Below are 27,163 nucleotides of genomic sequence, written 5' to 3'. Positions count from 1 at the left end.
GCCTGCAAAGCAGAGCTTGGAGATCTCAGTTTAAGAACCAAACAATGTAAATTGGGACAAATTTTGCCCTTCTACCAGAAGGGTCAAAAGGAGGATTCTGGGAACTACAGGTCTGTCAGCCTGACCTCGATGCTGGGGGAGGTTATGGAACAGATTATCTTGAGTGCAATCACATAGCACGTCCAGGACAACCAGAGGGTCAGGCCCAGCCAGCATGGGTTTAGGAAAGGCAGGTCCTGCTTGTCCAGACTGATCTCCTTTCACGACCAGGTGACCAATGAGGCTGTGGATGTAGTCTCCCCAGCCGTCAGTAAAATCTTCAATACTGTCTCCCACAGCATTCTCCTGGAGTAGCTGGCAGCCCAGAGCTTGGACAGGTACACTCTTCACTGGGTTAAAAACTGGTTGGATGGCCGGGCCCAGAGAGTGTTGGTGAACGGAACTAAATCCAATTGGCAGCCACTCACTGGTGGTGCTCCCTGGGGCTCAGTATTGGGGCCAGTCCTGTTTAATATCTTCATTGATGATCTGGGGATCAAGCGCATTCTCAGTTAGTTTGAAGATGACACCGAGCTGGGTGGGAGTGCTAATCTGCTGGAGGGCTGGAAGGCTCTGGAGAGGGATATGAACAGGCTGGATCGACGAATTGAGAATAACTGCATGAGGTTCAATAAGGCAAAGTGCCAGGTCCTGCACTTGGGTCACAACAACCCCCTGCAATGCTACAGGCTGGGGGAAGAAGGGTTGGGAAGAGGCTCAGTGGAAAAGGACCTGGGGGTGCTGGTCAACAGCCAGCTGAACATGAGCCAGCAGTTTATCCTCAAATACTGTGTTCAGTTCTGGGCCCCTCACTACAAAAAAAGACATTGAGGTGCTGGAGTGTGTTCAGAGAAGTGCAACAAAGTTGGTGAAGGGTTTAGAGAGTAAGTCATACGAGGAGTGGCTGAGGGAGCTGGGATTGTTTAGTGTGAAGAAAAGGAGGCTCATAGTAGACTTTATCACTCCCTACAACTATCTAAAAGGAGGCTGTAAGGAGTTGAGGGTCAATATCTTCTCCCAGGCAACTAGTGACAGGACAAAAGGAGACAGGGTCAAGTTGCACCAGATTAGCTTCAGGTTGGACATCAGGAAGAATTTCTTCACTGCAAGGATGGTTAAGCTTTTAATGGGCTACCCAGGAAGGTGGTAGAATCATCATACTTGGAAGTGTTCAAGAAATGACTGAATGTGGCACTTAGTGTTATAGTTTAGTTGGCATGGCGGTGTTCAGTCAAAGGAGGAACTCAATGATCTTAGAAATTTTTTCCAACCTTAATGATTCTATAAAAACCAAAAGCAAAGCCATTCTCCACTCCCTCCCCTACCAAAAAAAAAAAAGGTGTAGGATCAGAAGAAAGGATAGGGCAGTCTATCAGCTTGTAGCATTTCTTTTGATGTAGTTATCATTTAATGTTACTTCATTTTATAAATATTGACCAAAATGTAACAAAGTCCTCCCCAAGCTCCTACATCAGCCTAATTGCCTAACTTGGCATCATGCTCATCCGAGTTAATCAGCAGGTTTGGAATCATCAGATTGATTCAGCCAGTTCTTGAGCTAGTGATAGCACAGTGAAAGATTAGACATAAAGTTCACTTTCTCTTGGAAAAGATGGATCAAAGGAAATATTTACATTTTAGAATGTAGGAAGAAAAAATATATTCAGTCTACCTTCTCTGGTAATGACAGCAATAAAATGCACCCACTGAAATAAGAATATGCCCTCAGATAAATGCTTCCGTGCTTATGCACAGAAAAGAAAGCAATTTTGACAAGGAATTGAAAGACAGTATTTGGGGATTAATCTCTCCTTTTGAAACCAAGGAAACATTAAAAAAATAATTACCAAATGTAATTATGACTATAGTAAAAAAAAACCAAACAAACACAAAATGCCAACCTTATACAAAGCTATAAAAGCAGTAGAAGCCTTTATGTATTAATACGTTTTATATTCTGATCCTTTCCCCAGAGGTGAGAAAAAAACAACTAGAAGATCACCACCTTCAAGACTTATTTCTCTGGCTAATGCATATCTATAGTATTATTTTAGTATTACTAATAGTATTACTACAGTATTACTAATAGTATCTATTAGTATCTAAAGGTAGTATAGTAACTGCCTTTCAGTTAAGTTACCCAACTCTGATAGTAATTTATTCTGTTGTTATTAAGTTACCAAACTAAAAGACCAGTAAAATTTAGGTGCCAAAGTTAACCTCAGCAATGAAAGCTCTCATTCAGCTGTGTTTAACTCTGGTTCATCAAGATTCTATTATTCCCACAGGGAGAGGATTTAAACCATGTTTTCAGTATCCCTGGAAAACTCCCTTCGGTTCATTAGCTCCTCTGCCCACAAAGTACCACCACAAATAATAAATGTTACTGCATCTAGTGATTCAAATACTCATATTGGATGGGGAAGGCTGATGATGATTCCTGCCACATTCTTGGACACAGTTCTAAAACTGCCATAGCTCGATTAGGTGCTGTACACAGATATCCAAATCTCTTTCAAAACCCTGAAACTGGGCTGTGATATCCAAATTTGTTCCTACAAGCTATCTTGCTTCAAGCACAAAAAATAGACTGTCCGCAGCTAATTCAAGCATTTTTATGTGCACTGTATTCTAACACACCATATACACTCATCTCTTTTCAAATACAAGCTTAAAGCCTAAGAAAACAGATAAAAAGAAAAACCTCTAGAATAATTATTTGCCAACGCTGAAAGTCTGCTGAGATTTCATTCCATTTCCCTGTTTATGACACTAAGTATTCCTGATGTTATCTTTTCAATTTCTTATTTTATCGTTTTGTTATGCCACAAGGAGAGAGAAAATCAAGAACTGCAAGTTTGAATAGAGTAGAATAAATTCACTCTAAGTTTTTCAAAACTCAGTCTTTAGATTTTTTAAAACCTAAGGTAAATATGGTCAAGTTTGTAGGGTCAGGTAAGAGGTTTTGTTTTTTTTATTTCACCACTATATGGTAATAGATAATACCGGGAGACAAAAAAGCATGATAAAAACTTTTCCCCCCCCTCAAAATTAAAAACTTCACCATTACAAAATAAGTGTTCTTTTTAAGATACTGTGACAAAATATGGTAACAGAAAGACTATGCTACTAACTAGACAGTTACAGTCTTTCAAAGAAAGAAAGAAGGACAGACTACTTATCCTCATGGAATTAAAGTCTTCTAGGAAATTGCATAGATTTCGCCTAATTTTTCTGTTTGGTTAAAATAATCTTGCTTTAAAAACTTGGGGTTTTTTTTTTTTGTTTTTTTTTTTAAAAGCCGACACATCACCATGACAAGAACAAGAGTCAAACTACTTCACAGTGTATGCTGAAAGTGAATAGATTGATTAGCCCCATATCTTCCAAAATCCAAATATTCTTTCCTGAAAATACTTAAACTGCAGCTTCTCATCTTGGATTTGTAAGCTACATCAGCACAAGAGCAGAGGGGTTGCAGTCCAACTACCTCACACTACTCCAGATCGTTCAGTGGAAGTCTGGCTATCACCTTTCTTCCTGCCATTCATGCAAGAGCTGCATTTGGTCCCTGCATTTCCTTCCTTTACCACTCATGATCTCCACCACGAAAGGGTTTCTGGGGGCTTCAGATTATTTTGCTGGGTTATTGATGCAGATTTTGCCTTAGTCATGTATCATGGAAATACACAGGAGTCATCTATTGAGTCAGACTCAAGTCAGGAATCATACACTGTTCCTATCTCAGATTTCGTCCCCAGTGAAGTCTTTAACTAGAGAAAACTCATTTCTAATATCTAGCTGACAAAAATTTCCCACCTAATATGTCACTTGTGGCTTGTTTGTGGTTTTTTTTAGAGAAAGATAACCCCTTTAAGAAGACAGATATGTATATGTTATATATATATTAAAACCCGCCACATTACAAAGAGCTTTATGGCTGTTGTTCAGTGAAGTTACCTCATTTATTCTATTCATATCAAATTTCTAGAAGCCTCTGAAGAATGAGGCACGAGTTTAGATAGTACTTGTTCTTAACATTCAGAAAACAGAAGTGAAAGAGACTGGCAAATTTATACCTAAAATCTTGTTTAACAAATACAGAATAGACTTGAAAGGTACTCTGAGAAGTGACAGAATCTCTTTGCTATACATATAAACTCGGTAATTGCCTTTGAATGGGAAGTTCTGCGTGACTAAACAATGAAAAGACAAATATAGGTAAATTGTGGGTAAATTACATCTCCCTTTTGCAGATTTAAGATTTTCCACTGATACATATTCAAAGCAGTCTACTGAAAATGTAACTTGCCCACTGTAGCTTTTGGAAATCTGGTTACCTACCTAGATGATTATGAAGCTGACATTTACTGTATGTGCAATTATAGAATATACAGTGTCACTGCTTTCAAATGTCACCTCTTTGCTACAGTTCTTATCTTGCAGAAAATGTCCTTGCCTCCCATGAGAGAAGCGGTCTTATTCAACTAGTACCAATGCAGACTGACAAGATATTTACAAAAGCAATTAGCTCTTCTGAGTGCCTAATTTGACATCTTCAAAGTGTCGCACTTAGGAATGAAGTTGTCAAACCTCTGGGGAAAAAGCCCCGTTATAAGGTCCACCTTGTCTCAAGGTGGCACTTAAAATTTTTACTCTTAAAAAGCTTTGGTTCTGTTTTATGTCTATATTATGTTCACATATAATTCTTTATGATAAGACACAGAGTGGAGGATATGCGTGCCACCTTACTCATGAGAGTTGATAAGAGAAATCTCACAAGACATTTTTTGTCAGATTACAATTCCTCTTCACCTTTTCTAAATACACGTAGTGCTAAGGTTGATAGTGTGTGTTTAGCTTTTACTAAAAGGAAGATAACATTTTCTTTCTGTCTATATCAGTATTTTCACAGTACTAATATGCAATTACTACTAATTTGAAGTACCCTTTTCAATTCTTAACAGAGCCTTCATCCATTTTTCAGCATTCACCATTTTTAAATAAATAAATCAATAAATAAATGAGAGTTTTATCTATCTTTTTATGTCAGTCTTTATTATGAAGGGTATTTTGTTAGAAAAAGCCTGAAAAAAAAAATCAAAATATCTAATTTTTCATTCCAAACTCTTCTTTCTGGCTATCACCCCTTCTGACTTTGATACTTTCTTCATTAAATTACATGACTGAAAGATTACTAAAAAAGATCCTAAAAACTCTGCATCAAAATTAATCTTTTTCCTAGATATTTTGGAATGTAAATTCTTCAGGGACATCTTTGTGACTGCATGTGTTTGCAACTATGGCAATAAAGAAATAGTTCTAAACAAAGAAATAAAAATGTGTAAATTCACTTTCCTTGTCTGTTTTGGTTTTTTTTCCCCATAGATACAAAATTGACTTTTATGGTCAGTTTCTTTGAACTTTGCTGTCTGCTCTAGGAAAAAACTCTTTATTATATAAACAGTGCAGATGGTTTCAGGGGAATTATTTCTGTTAGAATAAGCAGCAATTTTACTTGACCTATGAAGTCAATATTGAAGTGAAGCTTTGGTCTTAAAATGGCAACAACTGAAAACCATTTTTTAAAGAAATCCTGTTAAATGTTTTCATTTCATAACAGCGCCAATGGATATTCCAATTTTTCTGCTGAGGAAACTTGTCTATTGAGTAAAACTTTACAAAGCCTTACAAAAATTTTCTCCACCAGAGGTACTGATGTTTCTAGATTACAAGGCTAACGGGCATAGTGCCTTCAAAGCAGTATCTACTGCAAAGAACTGGTAATGCTCAAAAAAGTTTCTTTATTACTAACATGTTTTGGGTAAAAAGTTATCTTCATGGGTTTCATAGCTTCTCCAGTGTTAGGTACTTCCTAACATTCACTACATACGGTGGAGGAAAAGACAGAAACAGATTTAAGGAAATATTAGGTTGAAATGCCAATCACAGTTGGCTGTCATATACAGTAATGATGAAATAAATGTGACCTCTACATGGTCACACTGTCAGTTTCAAGAACTAAGATGAGCTTGAGCTCGCTGTCAGACACAATTGTCAAATATAAGGTAGCAGAGACACTAATATAAATATCAGATGATAGTTCTATTACAAATACGAGATGAAAAGAACACAAGGAACATGAAAAAAGGGTTTTCTTTTGCTTAATTGGGACAGAATGATATTGCTCATAAGGATTTTATTATACAGAGGTCTTTAAATGCTTCAGACTACATGTGACATGAAAATTATTCTATTGTGTATAGATTTACTGAACAAGCAGCTATAGTAATTACAACTATCTCTTATCATAAAAGTCAAAGATTTCTTTCAACCTTTGCAGCTCCAAAAAGCAATATGCTTTGTTTTTACTTTCATTTTATTACAGGTTTTCTTTACTCAAAGCATTTTGAATACAATCTGCCTGTAAAGACGAACACTTTCTGCTGCATTTAAGGTATGTGTATATATGCAATCAAAGCTGCATCTTGAATTTGTATTCATGCAATTCAGGTAACATTAACTTGGTTAATGTTACTGCAAAGAAATGTGTAGCCATAGCAGTAGAAAATTTGATGCAGGTTGCAAAACCTTACTGAAAAATTAGTGAATAATGCAGCTTTCTGTGCTGCAGTGAGCTCTGCACTGTCTTGGATATGCTGCTCTGTGTATTTGAACTTAAGTAGCTTGAAATAAACGTGCAAGCTGCAAATATTCCTTGACTGTTGTTGTAAATAATTGATAAACTCAGATCAGCCATAGCTATTAGCTGCTTGAAATAATCTTCTAATGTGCAAAATCCCAATCATTGAAAATTAAGTGCTTTCTTCTGCTTCCTAAAAACATAAAAGAGGTCCTCTATTAGTACAACATTAAAACTATACTGATACTCTACTTGTGTCATACAGTGCTCTGAATGGGAATTACAGCAAAAGAGTACACCACAATATCTCATGTAGTCTATGGCCCTTTGCAGCTAAAGCACATTGTAACCTTTACAGGTAGTTTTGTACAGAGATGTATTTCGTTGTTAATTTAAAAATACAAAGCACTGTGAATGGGAACAAAACATACCAATCTTATCTATGTCAATTAAAATCTAGTGTATATTATTTGCATTCTAAAGGTGTTAGAACGTTTCCAAGATTCAGCAATTCCAAATGTATATTATTCATGTTAGTTATGCAGCAAGACTTTTTCTCCACAAGAAATAATCTGACTCAATGGGCCCTGTCACAAGCATTAACAATACAACTGGTAATTCTGATCACAAAAATAGAGCAGATTTAAACTTGACAAAACCTACATACCATGTTAGAAAGAGGTTATCTATTCAATAAAAGAAGAGTAGGACTGAAAATAAAATATCACACCTAATAGGCTACCCTGGGATGTAGCATGAGAACCACTACCCCTTTGTAATCAGAAGTATCAGCTGAACACTACCAGAGCTTTCTGGGGAGCTCAACAGATCATGAAGAGAAAAATGGCCCACCAATACCTAGCATTTCATTAAATTTACTGTTCTTCTTTTTTTCTTAAGCAGTCCATTTAGTTAAAGGAAACTCTAAGGCATGGAGCCACTGATGTCTAGTTTCCTGTCCTGGTTTCATGTGTGATACAGTTAATTTTCTTCCTAGTAGCTTGTACAGTGCTCTGTTTTGCACTGAGTATAAGAACGATGAAAGAAAATTCAGGGAGAAAAAAACTCTGAGACAATTTAGTTTCGAAGGTGAGATAAGGAAAGGGTTTTAATTAGTGCCTCTGAGACATAAGATTACAAGAGGCACACACCCCCCCGTGTCTCAGATGTTACAATTTATAATACTGCTTGTCCAATCTGAGGTTTTCCCACCCTGTGGCTTTTGCCCTGGACCACCCTCAGTCATGCCCCTTGGGAATTGGGTCTGGGGTCTCTAAGACCACCTCTTCATCAATCTTCATCCTCTTTGGGGTACAGGGGGCATATATTCACCCAGTTCTTGACTGTACTCTTGCGGTTTAGGCCAAGGTACAAGCATTCTCCAAACAGAACAGGCCTATCTTAAAGAGAGATTAAACATTTCTACTGGAATTCAGGGGGTAGAATTGATATGGGGAGCATGGAATGGCGTAATAGGGTTGAAAATCTATGTTGCTTCTGTGCTAAGGGTAAGGGAATAAGGGCTGCTGCTTCTAAATCTACTTCTGCTATGTAACTACTTATAAAGCTTATAAAAATTAGAAAAATCAAAACACTAGATGGACCTTAAGGCATCAACATTGATAACTCACTGATGTTTCAGTTGTTGCTCAGTAGAGCTTACTCTAAGTCAAAGACTTTTCAGGTTCCCATGCTCTGCCAATGAGCGCAGCACAAGAAGCTGGCAGTCAGCATAGCCAGGACAGCTGACCTGAACTGGCCAAAGGGATATTCCACACCATATGGCATCAGGCTCAGCATATAAACTGGAGGAGTTGGTTGGGAGCCACTAATCTCTGCTGAGGGACTGGTTGGGCATCAGTCCACAGTGGCAAGCAATTGTGTTGTGCATCACTTTTTTCTCTTGTGTTTTATTCTTCTTCTTCCCTCTCCTTTTCATTACTATTACTTATTAGAATTATTAAATTGTTCTTTTCTCAATCCATGGGTTTTACCTTTTTCTGATTCTCCTCCCCATCCCACCAGAGAGGATACAGCAATTGGCTGCATGGTACTTAGTTGCCTGCTGGGGTTATAACACCATATATGCTTGGGTCTGATTTGGAGTCCACTTTTTAAGGGAAATATCTTTAAACACTGAGCCAGAATTTATTAATTTGGTTTGTTTGTGTTTTGAAGCAGAGGAGATTAGTTAGAATTTGATGGCATTTCCCCAGAAGAGATTGCTACACTCTGAACAATTCAGATGACAGACATTTCAAGTCATGGCTTGTGATTCTTTTAGACGGTATGACGAATCCTAGGTATGAATCTGTAGTGTGCACTAGTAAAGTATATCTACTATGAGTGGATCTGTTAGTCTCAGAGGAACAAACAGTAACCAAACCAGTTACCAGTTAGTCCAAACAGCCAAAACCAGTACAGAAGCAAAGAAGGAAAGTGCTTGAATTGCTGCTCCTTAAGGACTTTCAGCAATCTCCACATATTTTAATCTCAGAGTAAGCCAGTGGCTTTTTTTCATGATAGAAATTTAGCATCCATTTGAAGTTCTAGGTTGGGAAAAACATAGCAAATTGACAAAAGACCAAGCCAATATTTCTGTCTAATAACATATCGTAATTTTTCTGAAGTGAGCTGAAATCACAGACTACTTGCTTATACAGTGTCTGTGTAATAAACCATTATATATAGTATTGATCACTTTTTATACACATATAGATAGAAAGAATAGGTTATTTCATATGTGATGATACTTCAGATACGAAGTGCAAGAAAAAATGATACAGAAGATAATACTGAAAAGCCCCTGATATCATACATTGCTCAACTCAGAAACAGAAAATTTTATCATTATAATTCTTGCCTTGACTGGTCACATCATTAACTTCAGTAACGTTATTACTTACATTATTATTATTATTATCCAAAAATTTACTTTGACACTTGGGGTCTAGTATTCATTCCAGACAGTATGTAACATTAATGACCATATATTTCTACTAAAATGCAAAAGAAAGGCCTTGATAAATGAACTCACCATAATCTACATCAGGTTTAGTCCTCTGTTTGGGTCAACACAGAAAGATGTAACATAGATATTGTGACAAGTGTCAGGAAATGTTGGCAGATATGTTGACAAGTGTCAACATACTAATGATTTCCTTAAAAACAAGCTCAGAGTTGTACTGCACTGTTCCTGAACTAACAGGACAGGTGAAAGAAAATCTGTATTAATTTTGAAATGTCTTAGAATGAGATAAAATACTCTATGCAAAAACTGATTTTGGTAAAAAAATAAAAAAGTCCAAAAGTATACTTTTACTCTTCTCTCCAAATCAAATATCTGGACTTCTGACTTTAGCACCAAGTTATATCCATCTGAAGCACAAATCAGCTCATGGGTCAGACTAAGATTTTGCAGCATTAAAATCTTGGGAGGGGGGTGGTGTTAATTTTTGTTTTGTTTTTTTTTAATTTGAAACATAAAACATAGCCATAATGTTTTTCCAAAGGAAGTTAGTTTGAAGACTGGAAACTATACTGTCTGTCCAGACAGCTAGCTAGATGGAATGTGTTGATAAGAAGAAATATATAATATAATTGTTCTTACAAGCAGAAACACTTAAGGACAAATTCAGATGTGCTCTGTAGTCATTATTCAACTATCAATATGTTATGTGCTAGACAAGTACCTGTCAAATATACTTGATTCCTCTTTGATCAAATTCCTTTAAGTGAATAAATTACCTTTAAACTGTCATTCCAGCTCTGTTTTCTTTAATTTTGTGTTTAATAAGTTTCCCGGGTTTTTTTGGTTTTCGTTGGGTTTTTTTACTACAGACACTTAAAGAAATAAACACTTAAATATGAGGTGTAATTAATATAATCAATTTTATGGTATCTGCTTTATAAATCCACAGTGCATTTAAATATCAAAGGATAATGCATTCAAAGGATAATGCATTCTGCTTTAAAAACTAAGAAAGTTTTTTTTTTCCTGTAGGTTTAAATTGAAATTTTTCTTTACAGAGGTACCACAGATATAAACTTCTTCCTGAGACCACTAGTTATGAACCACTGAGAACTGTCACTCTGGACTCTTTAAGCACATAGCTAATATAATAATATTCTGTTGACTATCCATCAAATAAAGCTATCAAGCATGCACAGCTTCATTGTAACTTATCACATATGAGCAAGTCCTACTGACTATTGTGAGATAGTTTAGGAACTTAAGAATAAACATTTACTATTATTTTGTTGATACAGCATCCCTTTTGAATTATACTGTTAAACGATGGCTTAAACCACTCCAATTATAGTATCAAGAAAACCAAGACAAACAAACACAGAATGAATGCAAAAAGTTCTCCAATTCGGTATATACTATAAACACTTAGTAATATTTAAAATATTTGTCATTTCTATTTTTTATTACTCTTCCATAATCCCTTAAAAAATCCTTGCATAATTCTTAGGGATTATAAAAGTACTACATTTAAAAACATAATCAAATTTTAAATAAATAAATCCCCCACAAAAGATAGAAGAGCTTTGCAAAGCAATCAGTAAGTATAATTTCAGTATGTAATATTCAGATGATTTTTAATAAGCAAGTTCCAATATGGTTAAGTACTCCATTAATGTACAAAACTGAAAAAAACCCACAGCAGTCTTGAAAGCACAGATCAACTACATAAGCTAAGCTAAGAAGTGCATGCAATTCAAGAATATGGTTCATTACCATGGTTACAAGCTTTCAGAACAGGCCGCTGTGTGGTTGGGCTGAGATTTTGTGGTATGTCTGCAAAAGCAAGGAAACAATGGAAATAAAACACCTCTTTGAAAGCTACTGGAGTATTGTAACATTACTAAGCAGAACCAATTAGAAGTCAGGTATTTCTGGGAATAAATGACAGTTATATACCAGAGAAATAATTTGACTCACTTATGGAGCAAGACAACTTTTAATTCCCCCATACAACTATAAACCCTAAAAAGCTAAAGTACATGTGGCTGTATTGAAAAGTCTTGTCACAATGATAAGGCTAATAAGTTCAGTACATTCATTTCCAGTGTTACTGACACCAGCAACAGTAACATCCCTGAAACATCCCTGAAAACTGGCATTGCAAGAACGAATTAAACCTGACAGTATTTAAATTCTAGAGCACTGGACCCATAGTGCTTTTAAGTTTCTCTGGAAAATAAAATCTAAGATAGACTATTCACCTTTAGACCTTGGTGTCCTTTTCCTTCGGTCTCGAAAAGCTGCACCTGATTGCAAGGCCTCCAACAGGCTATCCATCACTCCAGTCTCCTCACCTTCTGTAATGGAGAGAGAAGGAACCCTCTGGGTTACCATAGCAATATCGAAGCATAAAGAGTAATAACAATAAAAAGCAACAATAACAGGTAGCAATGGTATTACAGAAAATATTTATTTCAAACTTCAACTAGTGTTTTAATATTGACAAATTGCTCTCTTGCAATTAATCACAACAGATTTGATCTTCTATAGATTGAACTACACCAAATTTTATTCCATTCATTTCACATTCTTCTTTCTCTATACTCAAGAGTCAAGCATAGTTTTAAGAGAAATGTCATTTCACTCATATTTTCATTTCACTGACTTTATACAACTGCAAATAATGTCTGATGTTAGCTTTCAAGAGCTGTCCCTTAAATGATTTGCTACATTAGACAAAAGATCATTTCAGTTATTGTTATAAAGAGTTGAAATTGTTTCTCAGCAGGAAGTTGAGTGAACAATATTGGACTGGATAGTATACAGTGATATCCATAGGTAGCTTTAATCAAAAGCCATTTTCTGCTCACATTTAATAACCTCTGGCTGATATTAAATAATGGATGTAGTTCAGGAAAATTCTACTCATCAAATTACACAAGTATCATGTGTAATAATACACACATCTACAATAATTCCCAAAAGAATTATGAATATTATTGTGAGATGGTAACCAAATGCAAGCATTAAACACCCTCTTTTTATTTCCTCAAATAAACACATCAGAAAATGTTAGCTTTTTGAACTTGTTACCCTGTTGTATGTATGCATGGGAGGACAAAGAACAGAACTCCAGGGACTGACTATATGACGAAAAATCTCCATAGAGGAATAAAGAATTACATAATCTCATTATGCCCCACTGGGCAAAACTCCCTAAGTCAAGGAGTTGGCCACATCACATGATTCTGCAGTTATTGCTAATAGTGAATTATGCAAATCAGGATCTAAACTACCTAGTATATACAACAAGATGCTGAGTAGAGAGGGACAATCACATTCCTAGTACTGCCAGTCACATTATTTCTGATATAAACCATTGGCCTTCTTGGTCACCTGGGCAATACTGCTGGCTCATGTTCATCTGGCTGTTGATCAGCACTCCCATGCCCTTTTCCGACGGGCAGCATTGCAGCCACTGTGCCCCCAGCCTGTAGCACTGCAGGGGGTTGTTGTGACCAAAGTGCAGGATCTGGCACTTGGCCTTATTGAACCTCATACAACTGGCCCCAGCCCATTGATCCAGCCTGCCCAGATCCCTCTGCAGAGCATTCCTACCCTCCAGCAGATCAACACTGTCACCCAACTTGGTGTAATCTGCAAACTGACTGAGGGTGCACTCGATTCCTTCATCCAGATCATTCACTGATGAAGATAACAAACAGGACTGGCCCCAACACTGAGCCCTGGGAACACCACTAGTGCCCGGCCTGCAAATGGATGTAACTCTATTCACCACCACTCTTTGGGTGGTACTGGCATCCAGCCAGTTTTTTACCCAGAGAACAGTAACCCTTAGTTCTTCTCTTTTCTTTATATTCTGTACTACCAGACTAGTTTTCAACCTTACACAAAAGAGCCATACACGAAAAGAAAAGTGAAAACCAGCAAATATTTCATAATTTTGCCTAACATTTATATATCTGGCAGGTATAGAATAAACATGAAGGCTGAAATATAGTTTGTTTTTTTTCCTTCTGCTTTGTGTTTGGTATACATGCTTTATTAAGTTGAACTTTGCTCTCTTATGACTAATGGACTATCACAGCTATTAGTATATTTTGGAATGCACCTTACCAAAAAAAAAAAAAAAAAATCACTCAGACTGCCTTCAGCTTCCTATTTGTTTGTTTGGGGTGGGTTTTTCATTGTGGCGGGTTTTTTCTTGTTGGTTTGTTGGGGATTTTTCTGTTTCTTTTTTTAACTTTCCTTTTTCCATCTGATGTCATGCAATTCTCTAAATTACTAATGTCTGGAATGAAAACACTCAGTGAATAGTTTCAAACCAAAGCAATGCTGGACAAAATTTTGAGACCAAGCCATTAGTTACATTAAGGTACATGAATGCTGGAGGAAAGCTTATAAGCATTTTGGGTTATAGCAATTCAAAAAAGATTGAATAGTATCACGGTCTCCAAAATGATACCATTAATGTTTATGGAAAAGAGTTTCAAAGCTTTGTTTTAGGAAGGAGGAATAACAGGAGAAAATTTTCAATCCTATTTCAGTATGTCATCTCTTTCCTTTCAAGCCTGTCCAAGACTACTATGGATTTCATAGTCGTTTTAAAAACTTAACTATCTCCAGTAGAAAAAGAAATCCTGGTGCATAATCTGCTATACTGTAAAAAGGCTCATCAAATAAATAAAAAAAATATTTAAAATAATGGAAGAGAAATATTGCAAAACCACAATTTCTTGTAGCATAGCTGTAACATATTTATTCGCACTATCTGGTTTTCATACTTATCTGAAATATACTGTAGTCACAAAGTGGATTATAGATTAGTGCTTCCATTGACATACAAAATAGTTGACAGAAGAAAAAATGAGTAGATTGAAACTTGAATTAAAAAACTCTGGTAGTTTTCCTGTATACATGGATGTATTGAAAAAAGCTAACCACTGCAAATAAAAGCATTCATAGTTAATACTCTTTGTACCCAAAACATGTAGAAAGCCTGTTTTTCAAACTCCTACAACTTCAGTAGGCTCCAAATTCTCTTTTTACATGCCTGCATCAGCAGCTGACTTTGACACTTTCTATCAAGTTATGCAGCTAGCTATTAGTACCCACACTATAATGTTGTCCAAGTTTATATAATAAGAAGATTAAGAAATGAAAGTCTACCACAAATATTTTAGAAATCTTTTAAATTGCCATGGAAAAGTTGCATACAATATTGTTACAGTGATAGCATAAGCGTCACAAATATTGTTCGATATTGACACTTCCTATGGGACCTTTAAATCAGCTTTCACAACCTGCTGCAGGCTGCTGTCACCAGTCCCAACTGGTTTCCTAATTAGTCAAGTGTATCAATCTTTTGATATCATAGAACTAGTAATTCTAGTTGTCTTGCAGATAGCTACATAGCCAACAGTAATTCCTTTGAGGAAATATACCCTTTTATGATTTAAATGATCTCTTTTCCTTCAATTGCAGAATGGGAGATTTAAATACTTTTTAATATCATACCTAATTAAACCCCATACAACTGCCTTTTAAATACCATCTAAGGGAGAAGTAAACTTCCCAAAGTAGATGGTAAGTTTTGCCCTTGACATTTCAGTGCCAAGTCAGATATAAACTACCTAATTTCATAATTACGTCTTGAAAAATGTTAAGAATATTAAAGACCCTTCTCCTCTTGTACATTGAGTATCATAAGCTTTACATGTACAACTATAATGTCTTATAATGATAGCAGCAGATATTGCAGTTAGTAATGACACCTGCATTTTATGTACTTCTTAAGAAATAAATTATATATACCATAATTCCAGGAGCAGTAGTCCACTGACATGATAGTCACAAATACCATTAGCAATATGATTTAAAAAAAAAAAAAAAGAGTACTGCAACAAGATAATTTTGAATGAAAAAATTTTCATTTTTACAGTTTCCGTGAACCTGTCCAATATAAACTAAAGCATCACACAACACTAGGACTCCAAAAGTTTACTTTACTAGGAGGAAAACATAAAATAATATGTCTATTTCCTCTTTCACAGAATCAAAGCTTTATTCAGCTACTCCTCTCACAAAAGAAAATACTGAGGTGTTTCAGAAAAACCAAACCAGGGATTCTTTAGCATGGTTTCTGTTGATGTTGCCTACTCAGTCTGTACACTTAAGAGATTTATCTACAAGAACTTTGACTACTATCTTCCACCAGCCTCTATTTCTGGCATTGCAATTACATACAGCTTTTTGTTACATGGTAATGAAAAGGATCATCTCCTACAGACGAACAGCCTCATCTGAAAACAAAACTGCACAATTTGGACAAATTAAAAAGAGACCTTACAGATTTCATAGCTGTAACAAAAGGAAAAAGTTGCAAAACCCCAAGGGCTACTCCTGAAGTCATTCAGAGTAGCAAAGACTTTAATTATCTTTGTATCATTTTTTGACGTAACTGTGTGGCGGCACTCAAGTTTTTTATATAATTTAATAACAAACTTGGAGTGCTGAAGCTATTGGATTTGTTTTCCTTGTCTGAAGATTTAAGTCCTGATCTCTCAATTCAGCAAGTACCAGAATTAGTACTTTTTTATTCTTGTTTGCTAGAATACAAACTACTTTTTTTTCCCTCTTCAGCTCAGGATAACATTCAGGTTGGATATACTGTATCCAGTATACTGAAGTGAAATGTAAGCCCTTTGCAGCCTTCTCCCAGGTTTAGTTACATCACATCTTGTGCATTAATGTTCAAAAATTTCAGAGGCACATGATTACCAAGCTTGGGACAATGATAGCAGAGATTTTTCCAGACTATTATTCACACAAGGAAGGAAAAAAAGAAAGATATATCTTTTACTTTTTTAATGTTGTATCTTTACTTTCAAGACATCATGGAAGTCTTTTATGTTTGTTTGTATAAGGACTGATTTCAATAGTACAGCCTACAAAGCAATGCTCAGCTGAAGATAGAAGATCTCCATCTGAGTAAAAACTGAAGGACCATTCTCTAAACACATTAACCATACTGTAATGTTGAATGGGTTAGACTTCAGGAAGCAGAACTGCAGATCACAGAGAGGAAGATAATTCAAGCCCTCAATGCAGTGGTGAGCTCCAATGTTTTGGATGTGGTTTCATCTTTTCAGTCAGAGTCTAAGGCAGCCAGATTTTGTGAAGTATTCATAGTGCAGATATGTAACAACTTCTAGACCTTGCAGCCTTAGATATGAACAGGGCAGGACACTTTCTGAAGGCTTTTACATTGTAAACATAAAAATAAAAAGCAATCTTAATGTTTCAAAATGTTCAGCAATGACGACCTAAACTTAGACTCTTCACTCCAATGAAATTCAGATACAATTTTACAAAAAAATTGTGGGTGGGTGTTAAGGGCAACTTTGTTCAGAAAATGCACAGGATATATAGACTTCAACCTGGAGTTATTCTAAGGCTTTGAAGTTTTTCTGGTAAAAACCATAGCACCAATCAGATAATTTTCACTGACAGGAATACATGACTGTCAGTTTGACTGTCAATAACAGTGCATGAACTAGAGTCATGACTCAGAACACAGAGGTTCCTCTGACACTGATCAAATTTTGGAAGAACCTTGTTGCATTACAGCAAGGAAAATAAAAATTCCAATGTACAGATACAAACCAGAAACAGTTGCCAAGCCTGCTGGGGATGGTCTGGCTGAAAGGACAGTTCCTCTCAGATTTAAAAGTATTAAATCCAATTTCAGCCAAAAATATCACTATTTACAGTGACTTCAAGCGAGAGACACATAACAGCCCTTCCCAGAAGTAAAACACATGTACATACCTCACATTTCACATCAACAGTTTAGTTCAGTATCAGAAGAATTACATTTCTTACTTATGCCCAACACAAAGTAGAAAGCCTTTGACACTGCTTCAGAGCTCTAGGCAAATGTACTATAAAAAGGTAGGATTTCCCCTAATGACTGAGCACCCCATAAATCTAGCTGAGAAGAGTAGGTTTCATGCCATCTTGTTCACTCTTGATAAATTGGTCCATGTTGGGCTGCCATAAAGTGCTTTTAGGTACAGAAATAGGTAAACCTTGACTCCAAGCATGTGAATGAAAGAGTGCACCAACCTCCACACAGCTTAAAAGAAGTTAAATACAAACTAAAACTCCATTCTTTGTGAATTATGAAAGACAGCTGTCCCTTTCAAATCAGCTGTTGAAATTACATCAATTTAACTTCTGTAAGATACCTCATACCACAGAAAGCAAAAGGTAAGCTGTGGTAACAGGTGGTTCTGTATCACAGAGATACAAACATACTTCAGTGATGCAAGATACCAATTTCTGCATCTCAGCTGAATCATAATTTCCCATTTAAGTAATGGGACCGAGAGTGAAATCATCTTAATATTGAGCTTTTTAATAAAAATGTATACATTTCTGGTGTTCACCGTGAGTCTATAAACACCATTCTTTCTGTGACAATGGAAGAAAGTCACTATAAACTCACTTTCCACAGAGATTATTCAGGTTCATTTATATTGATGTCAGATCCAGTAAAAGACTGCCAGAGCAAGCATTTCTAAGGGAGATCGCAAAAAAGTTTTCATGATATAAACTGGAGTTATAGAAGAATAAACAGAATGCCAAGCCTTTGAAGTGATGCATCCCAGGACTTTAAACAGGGAATAATAGCTGTTACATCTTCCTTTGTGACTTGAATGATGGAATAGAGTGCACTCTAATCAAGTTTGCATATGGTGCAAAATTCAAAGTAATGGCTGAGCCACCTGACAGTTGCGCTGCCATTCACAAGAACCTTTACAAACTGGAGGAATGGGCACACAGGCATCCTAATTAAATCCAATAAAAGACCCGCAAGTGGTGAGATGCAACCTCATTCAGTAGCACAGTGGGAGCTAACAGGCTGGAAAGCACCTTCAAAAAAGATAATTGGAGATTCTGGTAGACAACTTATTGATCATGAGTCAGTATTGTGTCTCTGTGGCAAGGACAACCAAAGAACAGCATTGCCAGCAGGTCAAGAGAGGTCATCCTTCCCCTCTACTCAGCACTGGTGAGACATGTCTGCAGTGCTGGGTCTGGGCTCCCCAGTACCAGGGAGACACGAACCTATCCAAGCAAAGTCAAGGACCACGAAGATGATCAAGGGATCAGAGCAGCCCTCACATGAGAACACACTGAGAGAGTTGGGACTATGCAGCCTATAAAAGAGAAGGCTCAGGGGATCTTAGCAACACATATAGAAATACCTGATGGGGGACTGGGTGGGGTGTAAGGATGACTGAGCCATCTTAGGGATGCCCAGAGACAGGATGGGAGGCAATGGGCACAAACTGATTACAGGAAATTGCATTCAAAAGTAAAATGGGGTTTTTTTTCTGTTGAGAGTGGTCAAACATTCTAATAGGCTACCCGTCTACAATGGCTGCAATAATAAAGAGGTTACCTTTTCACTAAGTGCACAGAAACAGTAGCTAACAGTCTGAAAATGAAATTATTTTCTGTATACACACCTACTCTCTCACCACTTCAACAATACAGGATGTTCTAGTAATGCATTATATATTGCATTACCTGATAATGTTTTTTAAAAGCCAGTCCAAAGACTCAATCTTTTTATAGCCCTTTTCCTATTCTGTAGGGATGCCGTGCCTTTTTAGTGGAAAAAACTCCTGCTAAATTGAGCACAGCGCTAAGTTTCTTCTAGTTATATTTAATCACTCATAACTCATAAAACAGACCAACCTTGTGCATTCTTATCTAAGGCTAAAATTTTATAGGACAGGTGATAGCAAGAATGATCAAATACATAAGAAGTCAGTCAATATGTTTTACTATTAATGAATGATTTCCCTGTTTTGTTTACACATCAGAACTCCAATCACAGAATCACAGAATATGTTGAGTTGGAAGGGACCCACAAGAATCATTGAGTCCAACTCCTGGCCCTGCATAGGACCATCCCCAAGAGTCACACCATGTGCCTGAGAGTATTGTCCAAATGCTTCTTGAACTCTGTCAGGCTTGATGATGTGACCATTTCCTGGGGAGCCTGTTCCAGTGCCCAACCACCCTCTGGGTGAAGAACCATTTTCTAATAACCAGCCTAAACCTCCCCTGACACAACTTCAGGCCATTCCCTCAAGTCCTGTCACTGCTTACCAGTGCCTGTCCCTCCTCTTCCCTTCATGAGGAAGTTGTGGACTGCAATGAGGTCTCCCCTCAGTCTTCTCTTCTCCAGGCTGAACAGACCAAGTGACCTCAGCTGCTCCTCATATGGCTTCCCCTCAAGGCCCTTCGCCATCTTCACTTCTCTCCTTTGGACACTCCCTAACAGCCTAATATCTTTCTTATATTGTGATGACCAAAACTGCACACCAATGACACTGACAAAAATACAACCAATCTGCTTTCCAGATTAGCCAAAAACTAGTATTTTCATTTGTTTTGTTTCACAGAAGGAAAAAATACAAACTCCTATTACTGAGACATATCAACTACAATTTCATTTAGAAAGCAGTCAGAACAACTTCAGTAGCATTCTTAATTGAATATAGCTTCTTAAAAGAATATAGGTAGCTGAGCATAATACGTGTGTGTGTGTGTGTGTGTGTGTGTGTGAACATCTCTCTTGGTTACTGTGTGCCTCTCAAAGAGTTCATTTAGCACATTTCTATTTCCATTCAAATTTATAAACAGCCAATAAATCAGAAAATACACAGTGATCACTTATACTGACACTTATACAGAGATGAGGGGCTGAAAGAAACTTTCAAGTTATATGATTTCTCACTAGTGGAGTGATAAAGTTCTGACTGGATTATATGACTGAGCTTTGTCTAAGGAAAGCTTCTGGACAGCTTCAGGTAGGAAAGATCCTTTCTGATTAGGTAGCTATAAATGCACAAGAATACCCATGAAGATCAGACCTATGGTCCACCTAGCTCTGCATTTTGTGCTCTAGTAGCTGATAGCAACAATCCATAAAAAGGACAGGATAAATATATAATGGCATTACTAGAATGGTCTCTTGGTCTCCAGCTGTTTGTAATTCAAAGACTGCAGCTGCATTTAATAGCTTTCAATGGATAAAAGCTGCCAGAGAAATCAAGTAACTTTTGTCAGTAAGCTTCAGAGCAAGAATATTTTGGTATGCAGTAACAAGACTGTACTTCTGTACAACCACTGAGGTATTGCTGAGTGAAGATAAGCGTCATAGCGAACAGCATAGAAATACAAGCAGCAGCAGACTCAGTTTGAAGGAAGAGTCAGAGACATGACCTTCCAATCAGCTAGCTTTCCAACAATTACAGAGGAGGTTCTTGGCTCTTTTACAACCTTGGACCGAGGAAAGTAAAAATAAAGCATATCCTCCAATGATATGGTAAGGATATTTATTCCTCCCTTCCTCTGCAACTTGAGAGAAGAAACTTTTGATGATACAGAAAAAAAGAGAGAATAAAAGCATCGCATAGCAGGAGTGAAAGTTTAAAGAGGACTCTGATGTCTACCTCCTTATGAAGGAGATGTGAGTTAGTATTTGGAGTAGGAAATGCCTACTCAAACCAAAACCTACTACCTGTATAAATGTTAGAGCTCTTAATCCCAAAGATGGCTCCAGAGATTGTAATTATTTCGCATGGTAATGCCATTTTAAGTTTGAAGCATAGTTTTCACATTTGTTTAGAAATTTTACTGCTACAGCATAAATGGCAAGCGTTATGAGAATCTTCATCTACAGACATTACTTTATTGACCCTTAATTTTTTCAACAGTTCTGTTTGTTCTGACTATTTTTTCTCTCCCCCAAATACAGCTGCTATTTATTTTTTCAGGGCTTTGTGTAAACTTCAGTTTCACAAACCCCCTCAGCTGCTATCTCCAAAGATTCCACTTCTAAGTAAAATTTTCAGAAAGAAAATAATTATTTCTTCTAAACAACTTGCTCTTTTGGAGCTACTACTTAGTACGAACTAGTAGCAGCTGCTCCATTCTGATCCCATGGGTTGCAAATAACTGCATGAACCTCCATGTTTCAGAAAATTTAGCACGTTTAACACGTTTTTAGAACATGACCTGTGACTATTCGTTTTTAATTAATATACATACAGATCAGTTCTAGCTTTTTGCACGAAAACCATCCATTTGCCTGAACAGATAGGGTTTTGATGTATCTCATCTTTTGCTGTGGCTTCTGCAGATGTATCACACATTGGTTTTTCAGGGTTTTTTTGGTTGAACATACCTGTATTTTATCATTCTCTGTAGCATTTTCAACTATGAATCTGACAATTATTCTTGAGGGAACATCTGTTCTCAGTAGTTTACCCAGATTTATACTTTACTGTCAAAACAATACAATTGAAGCTGAAAAATAACCTCTATACTTAGGGACGTATCAGATGACATTTTCTTTCTGGTGTATTTGTGGCCAATGTCTGTCACATTTCCTTCTTCACATGTAGGACTTTCTTTTTTTTTTTTTTCTAATGTAAACGGATATTATGCAAAATTAGATCTACTTCCCAAACTTGTCATGAGCTTACTGTCAACTGTCTGCTAAGTATCAACATGAGTAAGTACTGAGTAGGCAACTCTGTAATACCCCACAGTTCTTTGTGACCACTGTAATAATTTAACATAAGAAGAAGTTATACTTCTCACAATTACAGAACGGAGTTATTTCCCACTGGATCCATAATAAAAGTGACTCTTAAGAATAAATTCAAATAACAGAAAGTGACCTCAGGAACCCTCTTGGTAAAAAGGGTGCAATTTGAGGATAAGTGTAGGCAATCATGGAACAACAGGAAGGAGTATTCAGCACCCGGAAGGAACTGAGATGAGTGGAGCACTTGAAATTCCAAAAGGGTAAACTCCCAAGAGAAGAGAGCCCTTACAGAAAATGCTTGTCAGATAGTAATGTTATATACTTTGTCATATATATCATTATCAGATCTTTTGTCCCCTTTACAGTAAATTTAGTTGCATGAAACATATTCCTAAATGTGCAAAAGCTAGCAATATACCATTTTCCAAAACTTGTGTTTTAGCCCAGCAGATATTTTAAAACATTTGTTAGAAACTAATGATGTCATCTCAGTTGCAATGGAACATGAGCACATTTTTATAACCTGCGTCATTTGCAGTCCTTCGCTCGCCTTAGACTAAAGGAATATTATTGACAAGCATTGAATCTCCTATCCCAGTGAGAAGAAATTAATAAAATAGAGGCCTTAAGAACTTGAGCTAAGCAGGGAAAGTAGGTTCTTTGGGGGTACTTACTAATATAAATAGGTTTGGGGATTTTTTTAATTTATTTCAAAGGCAAGCATTTTATCTGCTGGAATCTGAACTTTAATTACCTAATTACATTTACTATTTTCTTTGCTTAAACTGTCAGTACTGGGATCCATGGTGTTCTTTTGTTTTGCAGAACTCTACAGAACTAATGAAAATATTCATATTGCACAATGCAACAGATAGTAATAAAATAGTAAATATCTGAAGAATCAAAACTGAAAACACACTTGGCAAGTTTGTGAGACATGAATGTCAGGTTTTTTTCCAAAACCAGATAAACAATATAAAACCTCTGCAAAAATAAATGCTGCAAAATTGACTGCAAATAAGGTCATAACTGTTTAAATAAACTAAAAGATGTATTTAAAACCAGATGGTTGTGATAAAAGTGAAACTGAATAACACAACTGAAAACAAAGGAACAGTCTACATTGGAAATCAGATGTTTCATTTTGGCATTACTTAAGTGCTTTTGCATAAGAAAAGGGCAGCCTTTGTAAATAACCACTGATAAAAGTGGCTTACTTAAATAGTATTCAAAATAAGACACAATGAAGATGCCACAATGATGGAGTTCTCAATTATATTACAATAAATTTAGCTGGTATTATCGCAGTTATAGAATTGTCTACATTGTGATAAGATCAAAATAATTGATTGGTGTGCTTTTTACTAAGAATCTGAACAGCACAAGAAAGTATGTATCTGAATGTTAATAGTATGCAGACAAGTGGCATTTACATAAAGATCCCCTTCCGCTGGCTATTTACCTTTAGAAGGACAGTGTGTGATTGTTTGATCTGGATTCACAAAAGCAAGTAAAGCAATCTTACTGACAAAGCATCTCATGATGAATATCATTTTGCAATCTGGAGAATATTTAGAGGACAGGTTTTATTACCATAAATTTCAAAATACCAAGTATCATTCACTACTTAGTCAAAATGTTTACTGATTCCACATCCTTTTTAAGTTAGGATGGAGGTGAAAGGAAAATATGAAGCTGATATTTTTACTATGTCAACTAAAGACACAGCTTTTTTTATCAGTGAACTATTTGAGCTGTGATCATTAGGACATGTAAGTGTTACTAAATGTAAAGTAGAGATAGAGGATTTTAGCAAACTACAATTTAGAGGTATGTAAATCTGACATCGGTTTCAGGTCTAAATCTCAAAAAAAATTTGCAAGAGAGCAAGTAAAACGATTTCATATAATAGCAAAAATCTATGGTCTTATTAGCAGAAATCCTAATTTATACTGTAAAATGTTAAGGTTTTTCTAAAACATGCCGTACTGCTTACTCATAAAAATCTACACATTTGACAAACTACAAAATTTTGATATATTTATATCTTAAATATAAAAGAATTGAACTTAAAACTTTATGAAGACTTATCACAAAGTACACATATTTATCTAGTTTTAGAAAATGATTATATCAATGCCAGACTCGGTGTAACAGTATTTCAAAGGCAGCCTAATGCAGAGGCATGGATGATAAAGCACAGGCTATGATCTAGATGACTCAGTTGTCAACCTAGGTATCAAAGGCACAACATAGGTTAAGAAAGACTACTGCCATTTGTGAGAAGGCCAGTATATTGTAGAACTACCTCATATTTGAAGTAAATGTCAGTTACTACTAATGTAATTATTGTTTTCAACCTGAAGAAACTAGTTTAAGCTCAAACTCAGGAGATACCTTAAATCCAGATCCATTTTCTTTTGGGGTTAATACGATATTTGTAATGTCAGTCACACCTGGTTTAACACAGATCTAACATGCTATATGCAATTTATAATATGCAAGTCACATATTGTGTATATTTTAATAAAATTTATATTTTGTTACATATTTCCTTAAGTTGGGGGTTTCCCTGACAGTGGCAGGGCAGTTGGGACTAGATGATCCCTAAGGTCCATTCCAACCCCTTAACATTCTATGATTCTATATTAAGTTTTTGTAAATGCAAAAAAAGTCAGCAATACCCCCCAAATAACTAAAAAACTTTTGCAGTATTATGTAGGTCACTTTTATGCAAAGAAATGAATCCCAGTTTCCTCCACCTTGTGCAGCAAAAGGTCGCACCATAGGCAACAAATCCCTGCTCTTCAAATAGCTTCTAAAACAGATAAAAGATGAAGAAACCCAGAGAAAAGAACTTCAAGAATTAAGCAAAATCTAGGACAGGTTAAATGTCTTTGTTGCACATGAGACCAGTGGTTAACAAAACAAGTTTGGGATGATTATACAAATCTTGTTTAAGCGCTACATAGCAGGTCAGGACTTGAAAGTTATTGAGTAACTTCTGAAAGCAGAAGCTCCAGAGTCATGAAGTAGTCACTAATGGCTAATTAATGGTCACTGAAAAATAAAGCACAACCTCAAGCACTGTGAAAAAAAGATTGCTTTTCCATTAAGAAAAGAAGCAGCAGCTAAGCAAGAGCAAATCAAAGGCACTGCTGTGGCCTGCAGAATTAACACTCCCTGAAGCATTTTGCATCCTGTCATCTAAACCATTTTGTAAAAGAATAAGATCCCAAACTATGTGTGGGGAAGGAAAGCGAAGATGGTAGAGAAGAAAAAATATATCTGCTTCAGTTCTGGCTTCCTTTGCAGAAGACCTCTCAAATTTCACTGTGTCATCTGTCAACTAGGACCATCAATGGTAGCCATCACTGCCAACACTACAGTAGCAACTCCATGGGATTTTATATCCACATTAAACTTAGGACACAGATGTTCAGGCTTTGACTATGTAGTGGTACTGATTGATTGAATGATAGCAAGAACTAATTATAGTGATAATGACAAATAATGCACAGGAGTAAGATAATAGCAAAACCAGTGCTGTTAATGACTTTCAGTCAAGTCCAGTAAAGTGTGGTTGGGTTATTCTTGGATTATTATCTTAGCTGTTTGTTTGATTTTTTTCTTGTTGCTGCTGATTCTTGGGGTATTTTAAAAAAAGAGAAAAACAGTTAAACTCCAAAGTAGTACACAGCACAGCGATACACAGCCACTCCTAACTTTCAGGTCATTTTCAGTTAAAAAGTCATGTTACTGAAAAAAAAAAGTTGAGATGTAGAGTACACTATGATCTGTCCACTGAGAAAAAAAAATATTGAAGACCATGACAATATGCTAAATGGTCTAATTTTTACAGAGGGAGGACCTGGCTATGAATTTTTTAGCAGGTCAGATATAAACATTTTGTGACTGATTTACAGATTCTTAATGAGAAAAAAGCCTTTCCTTGACCTAGTTATAGCTAGGAAAAAAGGGAGGGGGGATTTTTTTGATTGTCTATGTTACTCCAAAGAATCATAGCAACCTGCGTCTTCAATTAAATATTGTAAATACAGTTCTGGTAAGGTTGTAAAAATAATAATAATAATAATTTAAAAAACAATCCCACTTTTCATGCTGTTGTTGCTGTCCTTTCTGCTCCCACAATTTGGGTTTTTCTAATAGACTTTTAAAAATGTGTTGCAAATAGGTACAAGAAACCTTACAACTTATCAGTAGCCAATTTAGTGAATATCAGACTCGAGGCATTTATAGCCTGAGGTGATCCTAACATCATCTTTTACTCTGATGTTTAGATCAGTCATTCCAGACTGAACTTTAAGTGGCTGCTCACAAGCCCAAGAAACCTCTTTCTGTACTATGTCAGGGACCTGAGTTGTGTCTGAGGCCCTGCCATAGTCGGTCTGTGGTTGTGCTCATCGATATGGCATGGGAAAATATTGTATAGTTTCGGTTGGGAACTGAACCTTGGAAAGAAGAACAAAAGATTAGGTTAACTGGTGGAAACTTGACATTTAGAAGAAGAAACAACAGAGCCATTGTTGGCACAGAGTTGGTGTCATAAACCATTGTGGTCTCGGTTTGCGCGCTAGCCATATGTGAGCCAATGTCACAATTGGAAAATTCCACTCCTGTGAGGGAGATATAAGAGATGGTTCTGGGTTGGACGGGTGAGATGGACAAGATTTTGATCCAGGGGACACCCTGAAGGTGCATGGCCTGCCTGCCTCTCCCGCCGAGCATCATATTCCATGTCCTCCTGTTCAGCGGCTTTTCAGAAATCCAGGGGTCGGTGTGTATTAATTGCAATTGTGAGTAATAGAATAAAGTTGCTTTGCTCATACACTTC

General features: G+C 36.5%; 1 protein-coding gene across 6 annotated transcripts in view; it reads right to left on the bottom strand.

Moving 5' to 3' along the window:
- The window catches only part of DIAPH3 (diaphanous related formin 3), a 209,378-nt gene that overhangs the window by 44,949 nt on the left and 137,266 nt on the right, over window positions 1-27,163 (bottom strand). For 4 of the 6 annotated variants that reach the window (XM_064645581.1, XM_064645582.1, XM_064645577.1 and 1 more), the window contains 2 exons: window positions 11,915-12,010; window positions 11,427-11,486 (listed from right to left, as the gene is read on the bottom strand). In XM_064645581.1, the coding sequence (XP_064501651.1) occupies window positions 11,427-11,486; window positions 11,915-12,010 (156 nt within the window). Of the gene's footprint in view, window positions 1-5,406; window positions 6,876-11,426; window positions 11,487-11,914; window positions 12,011-27,163 lie in introns of those variants that run through there. The other 2 variants (XM_064645580.1, XM_064645579.1) reach the window with 2 other exon arrangements.

The sequence above is a fragment of the Pseudopipra pipra genome, chromosome 2, assembly GCF_036250125.1.
Source record: "Pseudopipra pipra isolate bDixPip1 chromosome 2, bDixPip1.hap1, whole genome shotgun sequence".
NCBI classification, from domain to species: Eukaryota; Metazoa; Chordata; class Aves; order Passeriformes; family Pipridae; genus Pseudopipra; species Pseudopipra pipra.
The sequence above is the reverse complement of the archived record's forward strand: the minus strand, read 5'-3'. Positions and strand labels throughout refer to the sequence as shown.